The sequence below is a fragment of the Anomaloglossus baeobatrachus genome, chromosome 3, assembly GCF_048569485.1.
Source record: "Anomaloglossus baeobatrachus isolate aAnoBae1 chromosome 3, aAnoBae1.hap1, whole genome shotgun sequence".
Classification (NCBI taxonomy): Eukaryota; Metazoa; Chordata; class Amphibia; order Anura; family Aromobatidae; genus Anomaloglossus; species Anomaloglossus baeobatrachus.
The window spans coordinates 663,571,140-663,592,113 of record NC_134355.1 but is presented as its reverse complement, the minus strand read 5'-3'; the positions used below and the strand labels follow the sequence as shown (position 1 = coordinate 663,592,113).

General features: G+C 51.7%; 1 protein-coding gene across 2 annotated transcripts in view; it reads left to right on the top strand.

Moving 5' to 3' along the window:
- LOC142297017 (cytochrome P450 2B11-like) overlaps window positions 1-20,974 on the top strand; it is a 202,200-nt gene that overhangs the window by 108,127 nt on the left and 73,099 nt on the right. For both annotated transcript variants that reach the window (XM_075341227.1, XM_075341226.1), the window contains one exon: window positions 13,352-13,536. In XM_075341227.1, coding sequence (XP_075197342.1) covers window positions 13,352-13,536 — 185 coding nt within the window. The remainder of the gene's footprint in view (window positions 1-13,351; window positions 13,537-20,974) is intronic.

Here is a 20,974-nt window from a genome sequence, read left to right as displayed (position 1 = left end):
GAAGGTGGGGTCTGATTTATGTGGGGGGTAAACTTACTCCCAACCATGTCTCCTCAAGAATAAGATGCCCCCTGAAAATGAAACCTAGTGCTTTTTTCGGAGCAAAAGAAAATATAAGACAGTGCCTTATTTTTGGGAAAACAGGGTAGTATTTCCTTTGTGTTTGTGTGCAGTGTGTACGGGTTTTGTTTTTTTTCACCTGTCCGTCTCTTTTTGTGGGTTTGTTATGGTGTGTCCAGCCCATATCAAGGATGGTGGAGAGGGGGAGTAAGAACAGGGCTCGGACAGGAGTCAGGGTCACGCTAATGGCTCAGAGTGCACTACCATCAAGCTTACCTCTAAGATAAGGGACAGTGCAGGGACCCCAGTCTGAGGGCCAGTGTAGGTGTCCCTATTTAGTCATTTCATACCTCATGACAATACTGCCATAATTTGGCAAAATTCTTGGGCAGTTTATATAGTAACCTGTTTGCATCCCCTTAAGGTCCATTTACATTGGGCAATATTTAGTAAATGAGCAATGATAACAATTCTAGTTCCAGATCTTCAGCCAGTCTAAAGCTTTTGATCAGCTAATGTACAAGAGACCCATGAGCAATCCAACCAATTCATATTAATTGTTGTTCAGTCCATTTACAGCCTATGTTGGCCTGTGTGATTGGACCATTACATGAGCAATGATCAATTGATATACAGGGTAGAAATTGTCCAATATAAAAGCAGATTTATGGTACTTTTTATCAGTCTACATTCTTCTTTGCCCATTCTACTACAGATAGTTCTTTAGACATGTAATTTTGTCAAAGACCCTACATCGTTTAATAACCATAATACCCAATTTTACCTAAGACTATAAACGATGAACTTTCTTTTTTCGTCATCATGTAGTATTTTCATTATATACTTTTACGTAAAACATATTAAAAGTAAAATAAACTAATTAATTTAAAAAAAAAAAAAAAAAATAATTGTTCTTTTTTAGCAATTTATTTTAGGCCCCCTTCACACGTCCGTGAATCACGTGCATGTTTGGTCCGTATCCGTATATACCGGAGACACGGACAAATGTGCACCAATGTTAATCTATGATTGTGGTCACACGTGCGTTATTTCATTATGTCCGTGTGTACGTGTCCGTGATCCGTATGTGTTTGCGTTTTGCACGGATGCATGTCCGTTATCTGCACGGAGCACACACACGTGGGCACAATGAAAGTCTATGGGTATGTGCACACACGTTAGTAAACACGTATGCATCTACCTATAGTCCGTGTCCGTTTGGTGTTTTTATTTCTAGTGATGTCGGCCATTCTTTCTATTTCTGTGTATGTCGGTCAATCTCCCTGAGTCCGTTGGTCGGTCTCTCTGTGTCTCTGTCGGTCTCTCTGTCTGTCTGTCCCTCTCTCACTGTCTGTCGGTCAGTTTCCCCCCCTCTCTCATACTTACCGTTCCCCAATCACCAGCGCGGTGCTGCACGGCATTCACACTGCTGCGGCGGCTTTTACTATTTTGAAAAAGCCGGCCGCTCATTAAACAATCTCGTATTCCCTGCATTCCCCGCCCACCGGCGCCTATGATTGGTTGCAGTGAGACACGCCCCCACGCTGAGTGACAGGTGTCTCACTGCACCCAATCACAGCAGCCGGTGGGCGTGTCTATACTGTGCAGTAAAATAAATAAATAAATAATTAAAAAAATCGGCGTGCGGTCCCCCCAATTTTAATGCCAGCCAGATAAAGCCATACGGCTGAAGGCTGGTATTCTCAGGATGGGGAGCTCCACGTTATGGGAAGCCCCCCACCCTAACAATATCAGTCAGCAGCCGCCCAGAATTGCTGCATACATTAGATGCGACAGTTCTGGGACTGTACCAGGCTCTTCCCGATTTGCCCTGGTGCTTTGGCAAATCGGGGTAATAAGGAGTTAATGGCAGCCCATAGCTGCCACTAAATCCCAGATTAATCATGTCAGGCGTCTCCCCGAGATACCTTCCATGATTGATCTGTAAGTTACAGTAAATAAACACACACACCAGAAAAAATCCTTTATTAGAAATAAAAAACACAAACATATACCCTGGTTCACCAATTTAATCAGCCCGAAAAAGCCCTCCATGTCCGGCATCATCCAGGATGGTCCAGCGTCGCTTCCAGCTCTGCTGCATGAAGTTGACAGGAGCAGCAGAAGACACCGCCGCTCCTGACACCTCCACGCAGCAACTGAAGACAGCCGCGCGATCAGCTGAGCTGTCACTGAGGTTACCCGCTGTCACTGGATCCAGTGACAGCGGGTAACCTCATTGACAGCTCAGCTGATCGCGCGGCACTCTTCATTTGCCGCATGGAGATGTCAGGAGCGGCGGTGTCTTCTGCAGCTCCTGTCACCTCCATGCAGCAGAACTGGAAGCGACGCTGGAGCATCCTGGATTACACCGGACATGGAGGGCTTTTTCGGGCTGATTAAATTGTTGAACCAGGGTATATGTTTGTGTTTTTTATTTCTAATAAAGGATTTTTTCTGGTGTGTGTGTGTTTATTTACTGTAACTTACAGATTAATCATGGAAGGTATCTCGGGGAGACGCCTGACATGATTAATCTGGGATTTCGTGGCAGCTATGGGCTGCCATTAACTCCTTATTACCCCGATTTGCCAAAGCACCAGGGAAAATCGGGAAGAGCCGGGTACAGTCCCAGAACTGTCGCATCTAATGTATGCGGCAATTCTGGGCGGCTGCTGACTGATATTGTTAGGGTGGGGGGCTCCCCATAACGTGGAGCTCCCCATCCTGAGAATACCAGCCTTCAGCCGTATGGCTTTATCTGGCTGGCATTAAAATTGGGGGGACCGCACGCCATTTTTTTTAATTATTTATTTATTTATTTTACTGCACAGTATAGACACGCCCACCGGCTGCTGTGATTGGTTGCAGTGAGACACCTGTCACTCAGCGTGGGGGCGTGTCTCACAGCAACCAATCATAGGCGCCGGTGGGCGGGGAAAGCAGGGAATACGATATTGTTTAATGAGCGGCTGACTTTTTCAAAATAGTAAAAGCTGCCGGAGCAGTGTGAATGCCGTGCAGCGCCGTGCCGGTGATCAGGGATCGGTGAGTATGAGAGAGGGGGGGAAACTTCAGTCACTCGGGGGATTAGCGGTCACCGGTGAATCCTTCACAGGTGACCGCTAATCAGTACTCGACACAGACAGAGCCGCGGTATGAGGATGAAGTCGGGTGAAGTTCACCCGAGTTCATTCTCATCGCGCAATTCTGTCGGCTGTCAGCCGACATTTATAAACGACATTGTGCATCACACACACGGACATTCCACACGGACATTCCACGTACACATACACGTTCATTCCACACGCACACACGGACGTTCTACACACAAACATGGCTAGCATACGCAATTCACACAGATGCCACACGGACCATAAAAATGGACACAAAAACGGGACACGGACCCGAAAAACGGCCCGTAACACACGTGCGTGTTTTTCACGGACGTGTGAAGGAGGCCTTAACCTGTTTCCGACCGCCGATGTTTCTTTATAGCTGGAGGTCTTGCAACGATAGGGACCCCAGTGTCCTGTAAGCATTGGAATTCTGGAGCAGAATGGTAGAAGTGACTGGTGACATTACAAGGACCTGATTTGCTAAAGTTCCAATGATGTTATCCCTGTGCTATCTCCTAGATGCCACCATCAATAACGATTGCAGTATTTAGAAAGGTCTGGAGCGGAAAAATGAGCAGAGGCCCACATGACAGGGGTTGGTCCATGAGGAAATGGAGGGGGAGCTTTAAGGGAAGGAGATGGGGGAGGGGCGTGTGACACGGGTGGGGGGGTTATATATAGGATAAGTGCGGGAAGAGGAGTCATTTTGCGGTGCCTCAAAGACTGGAGTGTACCCCCTCTCACAGTCACCTTACCTTATGGCACACATGAAGGCTCTGTTGGGGCAGCTGAGGGTCGCAGCAAAAGTGTACGGGGTAAAGACTGGCTGGAGGAGCAGGAGTCCAGCCTGTTGGGTGATGTGGAGCCACAGAGCAGCACCGAGGGGTCTGAACGGCGGCAATGGAGGACCAGGCCGCCAGAGAGACTGAGCCCAGAGACAACCTCTCGCTCCAGGTGTCGGCAACAGAGCCTCTCTGGGGACCCTCCCGCCAGCGGGCACCGGAACGCTCCATCAGGTCAGCGCTCGTGGTCGGGGAGGAATCCGGCCAGCCAGCCTGGGGCTGCAGGAGATGGTAGGCTACAAAGCTTGGTCGGCGCGAGGCCTGCACCTCCTCAGCAGCGTGGATGAATGAGTACTGCGGCAGGCCCTGGCGGTGATGCTCTTGTCACAGGGTCTGCTGGGCGACACGACGAGGAAGTGAGGAGTTCGGGGCCTGCAAGCTGGAGAGGCCGGGAGTCAGTGAAGAGTAGGAGGGGCATGCACAGTAACAGGCTGGGGCCTTCTGTGGGTCCTTTGGCTGAGGTGCCTTGTCAGGTGCCTGCAGCTGGGTCAGCTGAGGACAACCCCTGCACCGAGGAGGATGAATGCAGGGGGAGACAGCAAGCAGGGAACAGGAGCCAGAGCCTCAGAAGACAGAGCGGGCGATCATTTGTGCAACCTGACAACTTGGATGTAACTAGACTTTTGCCACCCTCAGCCTTCTTAGAGGTGAGGGGAGACAGCGGTGGGGCACATGGAAGCGGTTGGGAGCCCCCCAGGTCGGGATCGGCGCTGAGCATATGGCAGGATTCAGGAATGGCGGCTGGCGGTGTCACAGCAACTGTGCAGCCTGGTGAGTATGGCTCTGTGTTGTGTACGTCCCAGAACTCAAGTGTGTTAGGATTAGGATTGGGGGAGCAGTTGGCGTTCCCGGGTGTGGCCCCTGTTGGGGGGGTCCAGCAGCAGAAGGTAGTGGGGTCAGGAAGCTGTTAGGTAGCGATTGGGAGATTTTGTTGCGTCTGGAGGGAGGTTACAGGGGAAGGGGCGCAGCGTCTCCGACGGCAGCCTGGGTGGGTACACAGGATAATGCAGCACTGTTAGGCGGTAGACGAGGGAGTGTGTGTCAAGGCAGTGAGACAGTTACCAGTTGGGTTTCGGTGTCTTTTCAGAAAGAGAAAGATAAGGCGGATGCGATAAAGTTAGATGATACAGCAAAGGGTGAGGTTTATGTGTGTTTTGAGGGGCCATTGGGGGCTCATTTGAAAAAGGAGACGAAGGAAAAAATCTGGAAGGACGAGTATAGGGAGATTTTTTTTCTCTGCTTCCATTGGAAAAGTTTCATCTGGATAAAGGAAAAAGGATGATAGTAAAAAAGAAGAAGAGGAAAAAAAGAGGTGGCATCTGATACCTCAGACTTTTGTGAACTGGTTACAGGCATTTGCTATACTGGCAAGTGTGGTGGGTGAGAAGGCACCGGAGATTTGTTCACCATTGTTTTGTTATCTAGATTCCATAGGAGAGGCACATAGGACATACAGAGGCCAGGCTTGGCTTCATTATGATGAGCAATTAGGCCAAAAAAGGCAGTTCGTCCCAGTATTAGGTGGGATCAAAAGGATATTGGGCTTTGGTTGAAGGTCATGGCCCAGTCTCTATATGGTCAGTCCTTTCTTGGGGGCGCAGGCGGAGGGTCTCAGGCAGGAAGCGGTGGCAGCGGTGGCCAGGGTGACAAGTCTGGGGCATGCTGGAAATTTAATGAGGGGCAATGTACATATGGGACCAGTTGTAAATTAAAACATATCTGCTCGCACTGTAGTGGGTCCACTCCTCACATGGTGCAGCAAAATGTTTTAAGAAAGGAAAAGGGAAGTCTGGCGCTGGCAAGAGCCAAGGGGGAGACACCAGTGCGGCTGCACGTGATGGCCCCCTTTCTAAATAGATTCCCGGACAGGGATAGGGCGGTTCATTTGTTTCAGGGTTTTCAAGATGCTTTCAGGATTCCTTCGCCAGTGCATCAGGTCCCCTTTTCTTTAAAAAATTTGAGGTCAGCATTGTTGTACCCAGAGGTGGTGAGAGACAAAATTCAAAAGGAGGTGGGGTTTGGCCGGATGGCTAGCCCATTTCAGGTTCCTCTGGTTGAGGGTTTGGTAGTTTCCCCCTTAGGTGTGGTGCCAAAAATAAAACCTAACAAATTCCGTCTTATTCACCAACTATCGTATCCGAAGGGCTTGTCGGTTAATGACGACATAGATCCGGAATTGTGTTTGGTGGTTTACACATCGTTTGATGAGGCGTTGCGGTGAGTACAGCTGTATGGTCAGGGTGCATTGCTTGCAAAGAAGGATATTGAGGCGGCCTTTAGGCTGCTACCTGTGCATCCGGATAGCATATGGTTGCTGGGATGCCATTGGGAGGGAGGTTTTTATTTGGATCGTTGTTTGCCGTTGGGTTGTGCAATTTCTTGTTCATTTTTCGAGGCATTCAGTTCATTCTTGGAATGGGTGGTGCGAGATGTTTCTACCATTCAGTCAGTTATTCATTATTTAGATGATTTTCTGGTTATGGGCCCGTCTGATTGGACGAGCTGTCAAAATTTGCTGGCAATGGTGTTTTGGGTTGCGCAGCGATTTGGGGTTCCTTTAGCTCCGGAAAAGATGGAGGGTCCTTGTACACAGGTGAGTTTTTTAGGCATTTTAATTGATTCTATGGCGATGGAATGTCGGTTGCTGGAGGACAAGTTGGTGTCCTTGCAACAGGAGGTGGAGAGGGCCCGACTGTCTCGGAAGTTGACGTTGAAAGAGTTGCAGTCATAGCTGTGCAAATTGAACTTCGCTTGCAGAATCATGCCAATGGGCAGGGTATTTTGCAGGAGATTGGCTGCGGTGACAGCAGGAGTTGGGGCGCCGCATCATTTCGTGCAATTAAAAAAGGAGCATAGGGATGACTTGGTGGTCTGGGGGACTTTTTTGTGGGAGTAAAATGGTTGGTCTCTTATTCAGAGTGTGGCTATTACATCACTACCGGAGTCCGCTCCATCGACTTCTACTCCGATTGCCAGGCGACGCCGTGTTCCTGCCGTGGATAGTGCTGGTGATGGGAGAGGAATCGATGCCAGCTTTGCCGGTGGGCGCAGGCTCCGCTCATCCACTGGTCTGGGTTTCCTGGGGATCTGCAGTGCCACTGGCTGACTGTAGGTGGCGGGTGTCTCCCAGCTGAAGTACCATCATTCAGCAACAGCCTATGGGAAGACACCACACTCTTTTTAATGCCCCTCCTGTCTGCTGACCTCTGCCAGAGATAGTTCTGAAAATCCTGGCTCCTGTTGTGTCCTGTTCTATGATTTTGTGTGCTGATTACCACTTGTTTTCTGACTACCCTCCTGCCTGCTGTTTTTGTACCTCGCTGCCCAATCCGGTTTTGACCTCTGCTTGTTTCTGATTACGTCCTTGCCTGCCGATTCTGTCCCTGTTCCGCAATTCCTGGTTTGACCCTGCCTGACAACTACTCTCTCAGACTGCAGCCTTCCACAGGTAGTGATCTCCAGGGCCCTGTGTAATTCTAAATCACTGTATAGGGTTTAAAGGGTTTCAGGGTTCTGGGGGTCCTGCTTGGTGAGTGGCTTCCCTCTAGCCTGTCCATTACAGCCGTCTGAGTCTGTGGATCCAGGCAGGCATTACAAAGGCACAGACTAATTTTGATAGGGAGATTTACACGGATGCGGCGGGGGGGGGATGGTTTTTGGCTTACCGTAGAAGCCAATGGTGTGCTGGAAGTTGGCCAGAGGACTGGAAGCAATGGGATTTTTTGAGGAACTTGACATTGTTGGAGTTATTCGCCATTTTGGTGGCGGTGTCTATTTGGGGTGAGGAGTTTAGAGATCGCAAGCTCAGGTTTCACTGTGATAATATGGGGGTAGTAGCTGTTATTAATAACCTCATGACTTCATCCCCTCCGGTGATAAGCGTGTTGAGGGAACTGGTTTTGCAATGCTTACGACTGAATGCTTGTATTGTGGCTGTTCATGTGCCTGGGATAGAGAATTCCGTTGCTGATGCTCTGTCTCAGTTTCAGTGGGATAATTGTCATGCCTTAGCCCCGGAGGCTGAGTCTTCAGGAGTGGAGTGCCCATCAGAGCTGTGGCGGCTGGTTGTCGGGGAGTGAGTTGGTTTATACCGGGCTCGGTCACGGAGAGGACATGGGAGGTCTATGAGTCAGCTTGGCAAGTATGGTGCAGCTGGTTGCGGTTTTGGGGAGATATTTTTTCTGATAGGGATAGGATGCTAGCAGTATTGTTTTTTATTGGTCGAGCATCAGAATTGGGCTGGTCCGTGGCAAAGATGAATGGCTTTGTGGCGGGGTTGGCTTTTGGATTTTAACTTAGAGGGCAGACAGACTTAACTAAGGGTTTTCTTGTTGGGCAGGCACTGAAGGGTTATCAGAGGGGGCACGTTAGGGTGGATAGGTGGAGTCCGGTGTCGTTTGATATGTTAGAGAAGCTTGGGGAGCGTCTGGTGGGGGTCTGCAGCTCTGAGTGGGAGAGCATTTTGTTCCGGTTGGCTTTTTCTCTGGCCTTTTTTGGGGCGTTAAGGTTGGGGGAGTTGGTTTTACCAAGCAAAGTAAGGCTTGTTGTGGACCGATGTTTTTTGTTCAGAGCAGGTGCTGAAATTCTGGATTAGGAGGTCCAAGATGGACCAGCAAGGGATGGGTAAAAGGATATCATTGAGAGCAGTGCATGGTTCAATGATGTGTCCGGTACGTTGTTTCAGAGAGTATCAGTGGTTGGGGGCAGGGGGAGGAGGCCCACTGCTTTGTCATAAGGACAGTTCATTCCTCTCCAGATACCAGTTTACTGGTGTCATGCAAAAGTGTTTAGCAGGGATGGGTTTGGAAGCTTCGTGTTTTGCTGCTCACTCATTCCGGATAGGGGCAGCAACTGAGGCAGCGTCTAGGGGGTTATGTGCAGAGGATATACAAAAAATTGGTAGGTGGAGCTTGTTGCGTTATAAATCATACATTCGTCAATGAGTTAATTTGCTCAGGTTTGGTTGAGGTGGACGGGGGGGTTTGTTTCCTGTGAATTAATTGGTACTTAGGTGTGTTTTGGTTCTTTTTCTCTCTTATTCTAGACAGTGGTCCGTACCTGGCGTGGATATTGGGGCATTCAAATGTGTACTGGGGAGCGAGGCATGCGAATTTTCGGCCAGACGGACGGCAGTTAGGTTTTCGTGGAGAGGTACTGAAGATTAGATGGCTGGGTTTAAGGGGGATGGTGTGGAGCTGAGTGTTACCAGAGGTTCATAAGGCGGCTTGGTTAGACAGGATGCATGAGATGCAAGGTTTGCATGTGGGGTGTAACGATCTTGGTTCTAGATCGGTGCGGGAGTTAATTAGGGACATACATTTTGATTTATTGAGGTTGTGGTCAAGATTTCCAAAGGTTGTGATTGTGTGGTCGGACATCGTGCCCAGGAAGAAGTGGTGGGCGACAAGATCGGAGAGGGGTATCAGTAGGGCCAGGGTGAAGTTGAATAGGGTGGTAGCGCATTTTTTAACCCATAATGGGGGTGTTGGAGTATGACATCATGACTTGGAGTCAGGTGAAGGAAATTTTTGGCTGGATCTGCATCTGAATGCCATTGGAATTGACTTATGGGCTCTCGCAATCCAGGATGGGATCGAGCGAGCCCTGGAGATGGTTGGGGGTGCACACACCTAAGGTTTCAGGGCATGTTTGCATTGGCATTGGGGTGGGGTCCTTGGGGTTGATAAAGTTGTGGGTGGAGTTATATGGATAATTCCCTCCCGGATGGAATTGAGGTATTTGGTGATTTAGCACTTAATGGGGCTCTGGACGGGGGGGGGGGGTGGTGCCCTGGGAGCTGGTATTTATGATATTTACACATTTTGAGCCACTTATTGTGGCATGGTGATGTGACGCCCTGGACTAGCCAGGTAGTCACAGTTAGGCCCTTGCACTACACCCATCCCCATATAAGGTGACATCAGCCAACCTACAAAACCCTAGTCACCTCCCTCTGGGTTTGATGTCCACACCAGGGGGTGGAGCCAGGCAGTTGGCCATGCCCACCTAGGAGTTCACATGCCCAGAGGCAGGAAAACCAAAACAGAACAGTCTAGTTTTGACAGTGAAGTGGAGTGGAGGAGTAAATCTGTCAGTGTCCTGGGTAGGAGCCCGGGCACTTTGGCTAGAAGGCAGATGGTGGTGGCCATCTGCAGGAGCCAGGAAGACAGCCTGGTGGAACTGTAGGTAGCCGGGACAGGGTAGTGGCCCGCCGGTACCGAACCGGGCAACCGACTGGAAAGAAGAGCACAAGTGGGGGTACTCAGACCCTGAAATGCGGTCCTGAATCTACTGGACCCCGTTAATTAACTGATTGAGGTCTGGACTCTAGGTCCTTTCCCACCCAAAGTCCCGAAAGAAGGCAACAGCCCACCAATTCCGGATAACGGCCACCGCCAAAGGCCAAGAGATCCAACGGGACAGCGCCTGCGGGCAAATGGGCTCTCCCGTCATACACGTCAGGGGGCGGGACTCCCGTCGCTGAAGCGCGGCTGTCCATTTCTACAAAAAGGTGCAGGAGAAAGGTGGACACCATCAACCCGTTTGGGGAGCGAAGCAGCCGGCTGCGGGCACCAACCATCATCCATTTGGTTTACCAGAGACTCCCGTGTGTTTGTCAAAATGAGTACCACCGTGCCCTCGGGCTGCGCACTGTCAAGCACCACCACATCATACCCATCGGGTCCCGGGGCCATCACACCTGCCCACGGAGGGGTTAACACCAAAAGCTGCACTACCATCTCCCCTGGGGTACCTAGTAAACAGCAGCGGTGGTGCCTACATTCACCACAACCCGTGGGTGGTGTCACGAACTCTAACCTAAAACCCCCCTACAAAGCGCCAGCCCCCCTTTTAAAACGACGTGACCCCCGGTCCGGATCCGAGCGGCTCGGCTGCAGCCGAGCGCGGGGCGGTACAGTGCCCTTGAGTGAGCTGGGGGGTTCACGGCTGAGAGTAAAATAGAGATGCTTTGTAATGTGGTGGTATGTGCCAGACCTGGTAGCTTCAAGGACCTCCCCCCAATTGTCGGTTATATATTTGGTTATTGTTATTTATGTTACTAAAATGGTCGCTGTGGCCAAATTTATCCAAAAGATGGTTTGGTGTGTTTATTTATGGAGAGCTTCAAGAGGAACCTCAAGACCCACCTCTTCCAACAAGCCTACAACCTACAATAGCCCTCAGTCCAGTAGACCAATGCGCAACCAGCTCTGTCCTCACCTATGGTACCATCACCCATTTCCTGTAGACTGTGAGCCCTCACGGGCAGGGTCCTCTCTCCTCCTATACCAGTCTGTTTTGTACTGTTAATGATTGTTGTATGTATACCCTCTTTCACTTGTAAAGCACCATTGAATAAATGGCGCTATAATAATAAATAATAATAATAATAATAATAATAAGCAAAGTGGGAGGAGGGGTATGTAAAGGAATAAGGAAGGAATTGAACCATACACTGTCAAGAAAGGGCCGGAGAGGAGAAATGAGCAGAGGCACATATGACAGGGGTTGCTCCATGAGGGAATGGAGGGGGAGCTTTAAGGGAAGGAGATGGGGAGGGGCGTGTGACACGGGGGGATTTATATATATAGGAAAGTGCGGGAAGAGAAGCCATTTTGCGGTGCCTCAAAGACTGGAGTCCCACCCACCCATCGCCCAATTTTTTAGGGGGGGTTTGTTTAAAGGTTATATATCTATAAAAAAAAGGTGTAAGAATCATTGGTTAGTTGGTGGGATAATTTTTGAGGGATTCACGTCACAATGGCGGTGGGGTGGGGTCCTTGGACTTGGTAAAGTTGGGGGTGGAGTTATATGGATAATTCCATCCCGGATGGAATTGAGGTATTTGGTGATTTAGCACTTAATGGGGCTCTGGACGGTGCTGTGCCCTGGGAGCTGGTATTTATAGTATTTACACATTTTGGGCCACTTATTGTGGTATGGTGCCCTTGAGCTGGGGGGTTCATGGATGAGAGTAAACTAGAGATACCTTGTAATTTGGTGGTATGTGCCAGATCTGGTAGCTTTAAGGACCTCCTCCCAATTGTCGGTTATTTATTTGGTTATTATTATTTATGTTAATAAAATGGCCGCTGTGGCCAAATTTATCCAAAAGATCGTGTGGTGTCTGTGTTTATTAATATAGATAAGTAAAGTGAGAGGAGGGGTATGTAAAGGAATAAGGAAGGGATGCAGAAATTGGGCCATACACTGTGAAGACGTTTGTGAAAGATAATGGGCTCCTTCTCTCCCCTTCTTTGGCACCCCCGCAATATAATCAGAGGAAGGGATGTCATGGCAATCAGAGGCCAAATGATTACCTGAGGGTTTGCTACATAAAATGGCCTGTTAAGGCTGCTTTACACCTTACAATTTTGCATACGATATCGTATGCGATCATACCCGCCCCCATCGTATGTGCGGCACGTTCAATTTGTTGACCGTGTCGCACAAACGATTATTTCCCGTCACACGTACTTACCTGCCATATGAGCTCGATGTGGGTGGCGAACATCCACTTCCTGGAGTGAGAGGGACGTTCGGCGTCACCGCGACGTCACACAGCAGCTGGCCAATAGAAGCGGAGGGGCGGAGATGAGCGGTATGTAAACATCCTGCCCATCTCCTTCCTTCCGCATTGCTGGCGGGAGCCACGGGACACAGGTAAGCTGCTGTTCATCATTCCCGGGGTGTCACACACAGCGATGTGTGCTAACCCGGGTACGATGAACAACCCGACGTTCAATTTTTAGTAATTGAATGACGTGCATGCGATGAACGTTTTATCGTTCAATCGCAATCGCACGGAGGTTTCACACGCTACAATGTAACTAACGATGCCGGATGTGCGTCACTTACGCCGTGACCCTGCCGACACATCATTAAATAAATTGTAGCGTGTAAAGCCCGCTTAAGACCCAGCTAGAAGCAGGAATAAAAATCACCGGGATATGTTGAAGCATTCCAAATGTATTATCTCAGAAAATAACTCTGGTAAGAATTGTAAAATTTGGCCTGGTCAGGAAGGTACAAACGGCTCTGGCGCAAAAGGTTTGAAGTTATGTTTCTCTCTGATGATGGTGTCCTTATAACCTCATTTTATCTTACCAAAACCGTCATCTGTAATGGTATTTCACCATGTAGTCATGAATAGTTAGTGGATGCAGATGCATGATGATTTAATTGGAGGCATCTGCCTGAACAAACTATATTAATCATCTAGCTTGGTCTTGAGTGGAAACCACAATCTGTCTCAACTCATGATCTGAGTAATCCGAAATTATATTTATTTTGAATAATAAGTTATATGTGTTATCTTTTCTTTGGCAGAAAAAGTTCATAATGAAATTGAGCAAGTGATTGGATCGGCCCATCCTCAAATGGAGCATCGCAAAGAAATGCCGTATACAGATGCCGTCATTCATGAGATTCAGCGGTTTGGGGATATTATACCTCACAATGTTCCACATGCAGTTACAGAAGATGTCACATTCAGAGGATATTTTATTCCAAAGGTAAAAAAACAAAGCTCAGATTTATAATGGATGCCTCCAAGGAAAACATTAGTTAAAAGGAAGGCAAATGTGTAAAGTGACCTGTGTCTTGGAAGGGGCATCTACGTTACTGATGGTGAAGTATGCTTGTGACTCGCCCACCCCAGGGCTATGGGACACCCGGTGCCGGTCAGGACTGGTCCGGTGATAGTCAGTGGTGGCTGGGCCCGGCTCCGTGGCCCTGGTGGGTGTCAGTAAAATATGTGGCTTGAAGTAATAAAGTTTGTGTTCGTGACGCCACCTGTGGTATGCGGCTATGAAGCCGCCGCTGCTGTGTAAGGCATCCGGGGTGATGATGTGGCAGCAATGATGGTACTGCTCCCCACAGGTGGAGCAATGCCCGGGGCACTGTTGGTGCTCGTAAGAGTCTATGTGGTTGTGTGGCTAACACGGTGCAGGGCCGACAGGCAATGAAAGAATCAGGCATAAACAACAGTCTCTTTACCTTTTCCTCTTTTACTTCGAAAACAGTCCAGCCCTGGGAGACCGTCACAGGTGGTGATGGGGATCCGGACGGCCTGGAAGTACTTGGGGTGATCTTTCTGGCCAGCTGAGTATGAGGCCTACTCCTGTACTTCTCTTTGTTATGATAGGACCCTGCTTCTCTGTATCCAGCAATGGCCCTCTTTGCTGCTGGGACTGATGGTACGTCCCTTCCCCTCTGTAGCAGGCTGCGCAGGCCCTCTCTCTGGTGCTTCTCTACTGGAGTCCACACCGGGCCTCGATGCTGCAGCTGTACCTTTGGGATGTTTTTGGGCCAGGGGCTTGCAACTCTCCTGCCCTTCGGATTCGGCTACCAGGGAATATGTTTAAGCCCTGGTGGCCACAGACTCCGATGTCCGAGTCTCTTCGCTGCCTCTCAGCTACTCCTGCTTCTCTGGGCCGAGCTACTCTAGCTCCAGGCCCCAGATTCACAGGACAGCTCACTCTGCGTCTGTTCACTTCTACTGCTCTCTACAGACTGACCACTACTTCCTCCCCCAGGCCAGACTTGAGGAATGCTCCCTGGAATCCCAGGTTCAGAGCTCCCCCTGCTGGCCGGAGGGAGAACCGCGTTGGGTGTTAAACTTGCTGGCCAATGGACCCCCCCATTACCTCCAGGCTCAGCATTAACCCTTTGAAAGGTCAATGCTGTTGTGGCGACCAGGTCCTGGGGCGCCACACTTGCAACTACTCAATACTCGATCGCTCATCAGGGTGCTCGAGTACGCTTGTCATTCTATTGAGTATTGCAGGGCCTTGAGCGCCATACTGGAGTCCCTTCCCTGTTTCATGCTTTCAGACAGATAATCAACATGCAGGGTTTGCCCAGCATACACAGTAATGCTGCACTCATGTTGGCTTCTAGCATTACTGTGATTGGTCAGCCACATCATGTTATAATTTCTTCTGTAAGACCGGGGGCGTTATGCTCATCACACTGCATTTCAGGGAGAGTTGATCTAGGAGGGAGAGCATAGACTACAGCAGGCATATAGGAAGAATGTATTGCCTTAAGCCTGCTTTACATGTTATGATTCTGCATACAATATCGTATGCGATCCTAACCGCCCCCATCGTATGGGCGGCACGTTCAATTTGTTGAATGTGCCGCACATACGAGGAACCCCCCGTCACACGTACTTACCCGTCCATACGACCTCGATGTGGGCGGCGAACGTCCACTTCCTGGAGTGGGAGGGACGTTCGGCGTCACAGTGACGTCACGCGGCAGCCGGCCAATAGAAGCGGAGGGGCGGAGCTGAGCAGGACGTAAACATCCCGCCCACCTCCTTCCTTCCGCATTACCGGCCGGAAGCTGCAGGACGCAGGTAAGATCTGTTCATCGTTCCCGGGGTGCCACACACTGCGATGTGTGCTACCCCGGGTACGATTAACAATCTGACGTTCAATTCATGAGAAATGAACAACGTTCGTGCGATGAACGTTTTACCGTTCAATCGCAATCGCACATACCTGTCACACACTGCAATGTACCTTACGATGCCGGATGTGCGTCACTTACGACGTGACCCCGCCGACACATTGAAAGATACACCGCAGCGAGTAAAGCGGGCTTTATAGTATTTTGATAGTTATACTGCTGCTGCAAACTAAAAACAACAAAAGCAAAATATGCAAAGCAGAATAACCCAGTAGTCCTAAATGGTGCAAATGCAGGGACTAAAACTTAACATTTAATCTACACATGTCCGGTATCATGCGCTTCCGCAAAGTCTGTAGCGCCAAAGGTCACATGATACTGAAGCATCTAAGATCACTTCCCGTGTCTCAAACTTCGGCCTTCCCTGTTCCACAGTTGAGCGCGTGAAGTCATATGAAGCGGCATTGTCTAGGCCAGTGATGGCAAACCTATAACACGCGTGCCACCAGGGGCACGCAGAGCCCATTCTGCTGGCACGTGTGCTGTGTCTTCATCCTGCCTCTTTGATCTGCTGGTGCGGTGGCGCCGACAGTTCAAAGCTGTGTTGGAGCGGAGAAGACATTTCTCCTCACTCTGACACTCCTCTTCTCCCAGGCCACAGGTGTATTGCCTAGGAGACATCTTCTAGCCGCGTGGGAACTGAGGATCCAGCGGTGCACAGCGGTGGAGCGAGTGCTGGAAGGTGAGTTGTGTTTTGTTTTTTTTTATAACTTGTGTGCGGCTGTGCCAGGGTGGGGATGAGGGGGCCAGTGCCAGCATGGGGGAGCGGGAGAACATACATGCCAGCATGGGGGGGAGAACACACATGCCAGTGTGACGCCCTGGACTAGCCAGGTCGTCACAAACATACCAACATACACACCCCCACCCTAGACAGTTACAGCAGCCAAACACAAAACTCTTGTTGCCTCCCTCCAGGGTCTGATGTCCACACCAGGTGGGGTGGAGCCAGGTGGTTGGCCCCACCCACCGAGGAGTTCACAGGCCTGGAGGCAGGAAAAGTGTCAGATCAGTTTTGGAGGTGAAAGAGAGAGGAGTGAACACTTGGGTGTCTGGGTTGGAGCTAGTGGAACTCCGCAGAGCCATAAGGACCGGGGTCTGGCGTCAGCCCGCCGGTACCGGACCGGGGAACGAAGCGAAGCTAAGCACACAGGCAAGGCCATCGGACCCCGACCAGGCTTGGAGCCGCCGTCAATAGTCAAATCCGAATGTGACAGGAACCCCAGGGGTTTCCCAACTACCAAGTCCCGATTGAAGGCAACCTTCCAACCAGAGAGGATATACAGCTACCGCCACAGGCTAGAGTTCCAAGGGCCAGCGCCTGCGGGCAAAACGGGCTCCTACGGCACCTATACGCTGGGGAGCAGACTACCGGTGGGCAACCACAGGAGTCAAGAACATTCTTAAAGGTGCAGGGAAAGACAGCCACCATCAGCCGTCCGGGGAGAGCACAACAACAACACTGCAGCCGGCTACGGGACCCATCCATCTGGCCGTTTTGGTTTACCAGAGACTTTGTCAGTGATTGTCTGAGTGAGTACACCAGTGCTGTCCGGCACCGCGCCACGCTGTCACTGCAACCCTGCACCCCAGCCATCCAGCCTCCCCGTTACACCATTGGGCCCCGGGATCACCAAACCCCTTACCCACGGAGGGGACAACATCTCAGCTGCACCCCACCATCTTTCCCGGGATCCCCGTCACCAGCAGCGGTGGTGTCATCATCACCACGTCCCGTGGGTGGCGTCACGAACAATCTCCCTAAACACACTATCCCCATTTCACTCACGGGGGAGGAGCGCTGCTCGAGTCCCCGGGTCCGGTCCACCACTCGTGCCACCGAGCAGCAGAAGCAGAAGCCCCGGACCCGAGCGTGGCGAGCGCGTCCCCTCCACCCGCGACAACTTGGCGTCACGAACAGGATTGAGCCGATCTACTTACCAGTAGAAGTGCGTCTTGTAGTCTCCGCCGGCGGCGTCCGGCCGAAAAATTGAAAGCACCGCCATCTTTGGCGAGCAGGGAAGGTGCTAAAGCGAAGCCCCGCCCCCAACAAGCGGAAGTGCTAGAAAGAACCAAAGGGGGACAGGTGAAAGCCTGTCTAATGTAGCCGAGGGCATAAAAAGCGGGGACGCCAGGACTCTGCAACATATCCGGTTCCTGGAAGTCTGCCAGCAAGCATGTCCGTCCCATCCGGTGATGCCGAGATTCCCGAGCCTACGCCAGGAACGGCGGCGTGGGTGGAAGCCCGGACCGCACAGATGTGCTGCCGCCTTCAAACCCAGGTCCGGTTCTTGATGGAGCGCTGGGTGGCCGAGATGGAGAAAGTGGCGGCGGTCGTGCGGAGACGCGAGGTGGAGGCAGTGTTGGAGGAGCGGGTAAGCGACCCACGCCCCTGTGTCCAAAAAGGACCGGCCGCTGCCGCTGAGGGGCCCGGCCTGCGTCCGCTCACCCTCCTGCCTCCCCCGCCATCCGCACTGGTTGCTGTTGCCCCTCCGCTCGGTCCACTACCCCCAACATCGGTAGCGGAATCTAGCCTGTCCGCCCTAGAGGACCGGCCTGGGGGTGTCGTCCGGGAACGGCCAGTATCCCTCCCGCTGCCATGAAAGACCCCGCAGGAAGTGCCCGTCTGCGACGAGAAGCCAGCGGCCCCGGAGGTGGCCGCACCCGAGACCGTCCCGGTCCCGGCAGTCAGCCCGGCCGTGGAAGAACCGGCCGCTGCGGGCCCGAAGGCCCAACCGGTGAGGCCAGCTGTCTCTGAGTCCCACGCCTCGGCTGAGGCTGCACCGGGCCGCTACTGCAAAGCAGCAGTTCAGGCCACGTCACCGCAGGACCCCCACAAGGGAGTACCGGTCGTGGCCGGTGTGGGTGCAGTCCAGCGGGGCCCGACCCGAGCGCAGGGGTCTGCCAACGCCCCTTATTGGGACAGGGAACCAAGCCAGTTGGGCCGAGAGATTGCCACCAGGGAGCAGCAGAGGGCTGAAGTGATGGCGCAAGTGATTAAGGAGAAGGATGCACTCCGCCATGCCACCTTTCGGGTGCGGGGCCCGGTGTATGAGGGCCAAGTCCAGCAGTTTGACACGCGATGGGGGTTTGGTTTCATCTACGAACCGGGCCTGGAGGCTGAGGTGTTTGTGGCCCGCCGCAATGTAGACTCGCACCTTCCCACGGGCCACCCAGGTCGTGATCTGTTGCCGGGCGACCTTGTAACCTACATCCGACTGTTTTACTATATTTTTAGCACTAAGGTTCAGATACGGCTTTAAAGAAGGCAATTAAGTAATTTTATTATAAAGGTTAATATGAAATACAAACTTAAAGGAAAAGTATGATATTGCGTACACTTTTGTATATTGAACATACAAAGGTTAAGTACAGTTAAATACTTACATCACCAAGGAGTTTTGGAACATCATCTGTCTGGAACTACAGTCAGAGAAGCATGACATAGACAGTGGACTCCTGGAGATCACTGCCCGGACGTCTCACGGTGCAGGTAACACGAGCTTCTGTCTGTGCTATATTTCATCTGATCTTATAGAGGCTTGAACAATATTACAAGCCTGGCCTGGCCGGGATCGCTACAAAGTCTCTGGTGAGTCTAGACTAGCCAGGTCGTCACAAACATACCAACATACACACCCCCACCCTAGGTAACTACAGCAGCCAAACACAAAACCCTTGTTGCCTCCCTCCAGTGTCTGATGTCCACACCAGGTGGGGCGGAGCCAGGCGGTTGGCCCAACCCACCAAGGAGTTTACAGACCTGGAGGCGGGAAAAGTGTCAGATCAGTTTTGGAGGTGAAAGAGAGAGGAGTGAACACTTGGGTGTCTGGGTTGGAGCCCAGACACTGACAGCAAGGTTGGCAGACGGTGGTGGCCGTCTGCAGGAGTTAGTGGAACTCCGAAGAGCCGTAAGGACCGGGGTCGGGCGTCGGCCCGCCGGTACCGGACCGGGGAACGGAGCAAAGCTAAGCACACAGGCAAGGCTATCGGACCCCGTCCAGGCTTGGAGCTGCCGTCAATAGTCAAATCCGAATGTGACAGGAACCCCAGGGGTTTCCCAACTACCAAGTCTCGATTGAAGGCAACCGTCCACCCAGAGAGCATATACAGCCACCGCCACAGGCTAGAGATCCAAGGGCCAGCGCCTGCGGGCAAAACGGGCTCCTACGGCACCTATGCGCCGGGGAGCGGACTACCGGTGGGCAACCACAGGAGTCAGAACATTTCTAAAAGGTGCAGGGAAAGACAGCCACCATCAGCCGTCCGGGGACCCGTCTGCACACTGCGGCTTTCCTTCTGTTTAACATCCAGGGTGAACCAGACCCTCTCCCCGCAGTGTCGGGTGTAGGTTACCAGGTCGCCCGGCAACAGATTGCGACCTGGGTGGCCCGTGGGAAAGTGCGAGTCTACATCTGACACCAGTCCCTAACAAGGTGTCAGCAGTCAACCTTAAAAACCCTACGCCACCTTCCTCAGTGCTGATGGACACACCAGGGGGGCATGGTTAGGTGGTTGGCCACGCCCACCGAGGAGTTCGGATAGCCTGAGGCGGGAAAAGGAGTCAGATTTGTCTGGGAGTGGAGTAGAGAGGAAGTGAAGTGAAGCAGGCCTGTGGCACAGGTCTACAACAGTCTGACAGGTGTCTGAGTAGGAGCCCGGACACATTTGGCTAGGAGGCATACGGAGGCCTCTGCTCGCAGGAGCCGGGAAGACACCTCGGTGGAACCGGGACAGGGTAGCGGCCCGCCGGTACCGACTCGGGGAACTGACTGGAAACCGGAGCACAAGAGGGGGATACTCAGACCCTGAAACGAGGTGCAGAAATTACTGGACTGAGTTAACTAACTGATTGAGGCTAGGACTTTAGGTCCTTTCTGGGGAACTGGCAGATTAGGACCAGGGGGTATACATCCCAATCGCCAGTCGGGGTCCACCGTGCTCCAGATGGTAATGGAGCTGCTGGCACCCTGTGGGTTAAGCGGAGACTATAGAGCTGGATAGCTCTGAGATAACCCAGGGAACCGATCACGTGTGTAGAGGACACGTCAGACCGGATGACAACCCAGTTAGCGTTTCGGTGGAGCGGGCGCTACTCCGACCACGTGTGAAGGGAACACTTCAGGCCGGGTGGTGACCAGGTAGCGTCGACCGAGAAGACCGCTGCGACAGCGCCCTGTAGGCCACGTGTGTAAGACACGTCAGGCCGAGCGGTCCTCCGATCAGCGTTTCTGGTCACCATTCGACTGACCACGTGTGTGAAGGACACGACAGACCAGGTAGACACACCAGTAGCATTTGACTGGGAAGCCGAGGAGGGAAATAGGGTTCACACACCCAATCCAGGAAGACCCTGTTAACTTCACAGGGGTTCTGGAATATGCTGTCCGTGCGCATAGAGGGCACAACCGGACCGGTGGCCGAGCAGGTACGCTGTCCGTGTGTGTAGAGGGCACTCTTGGACAGGTGGCGCAG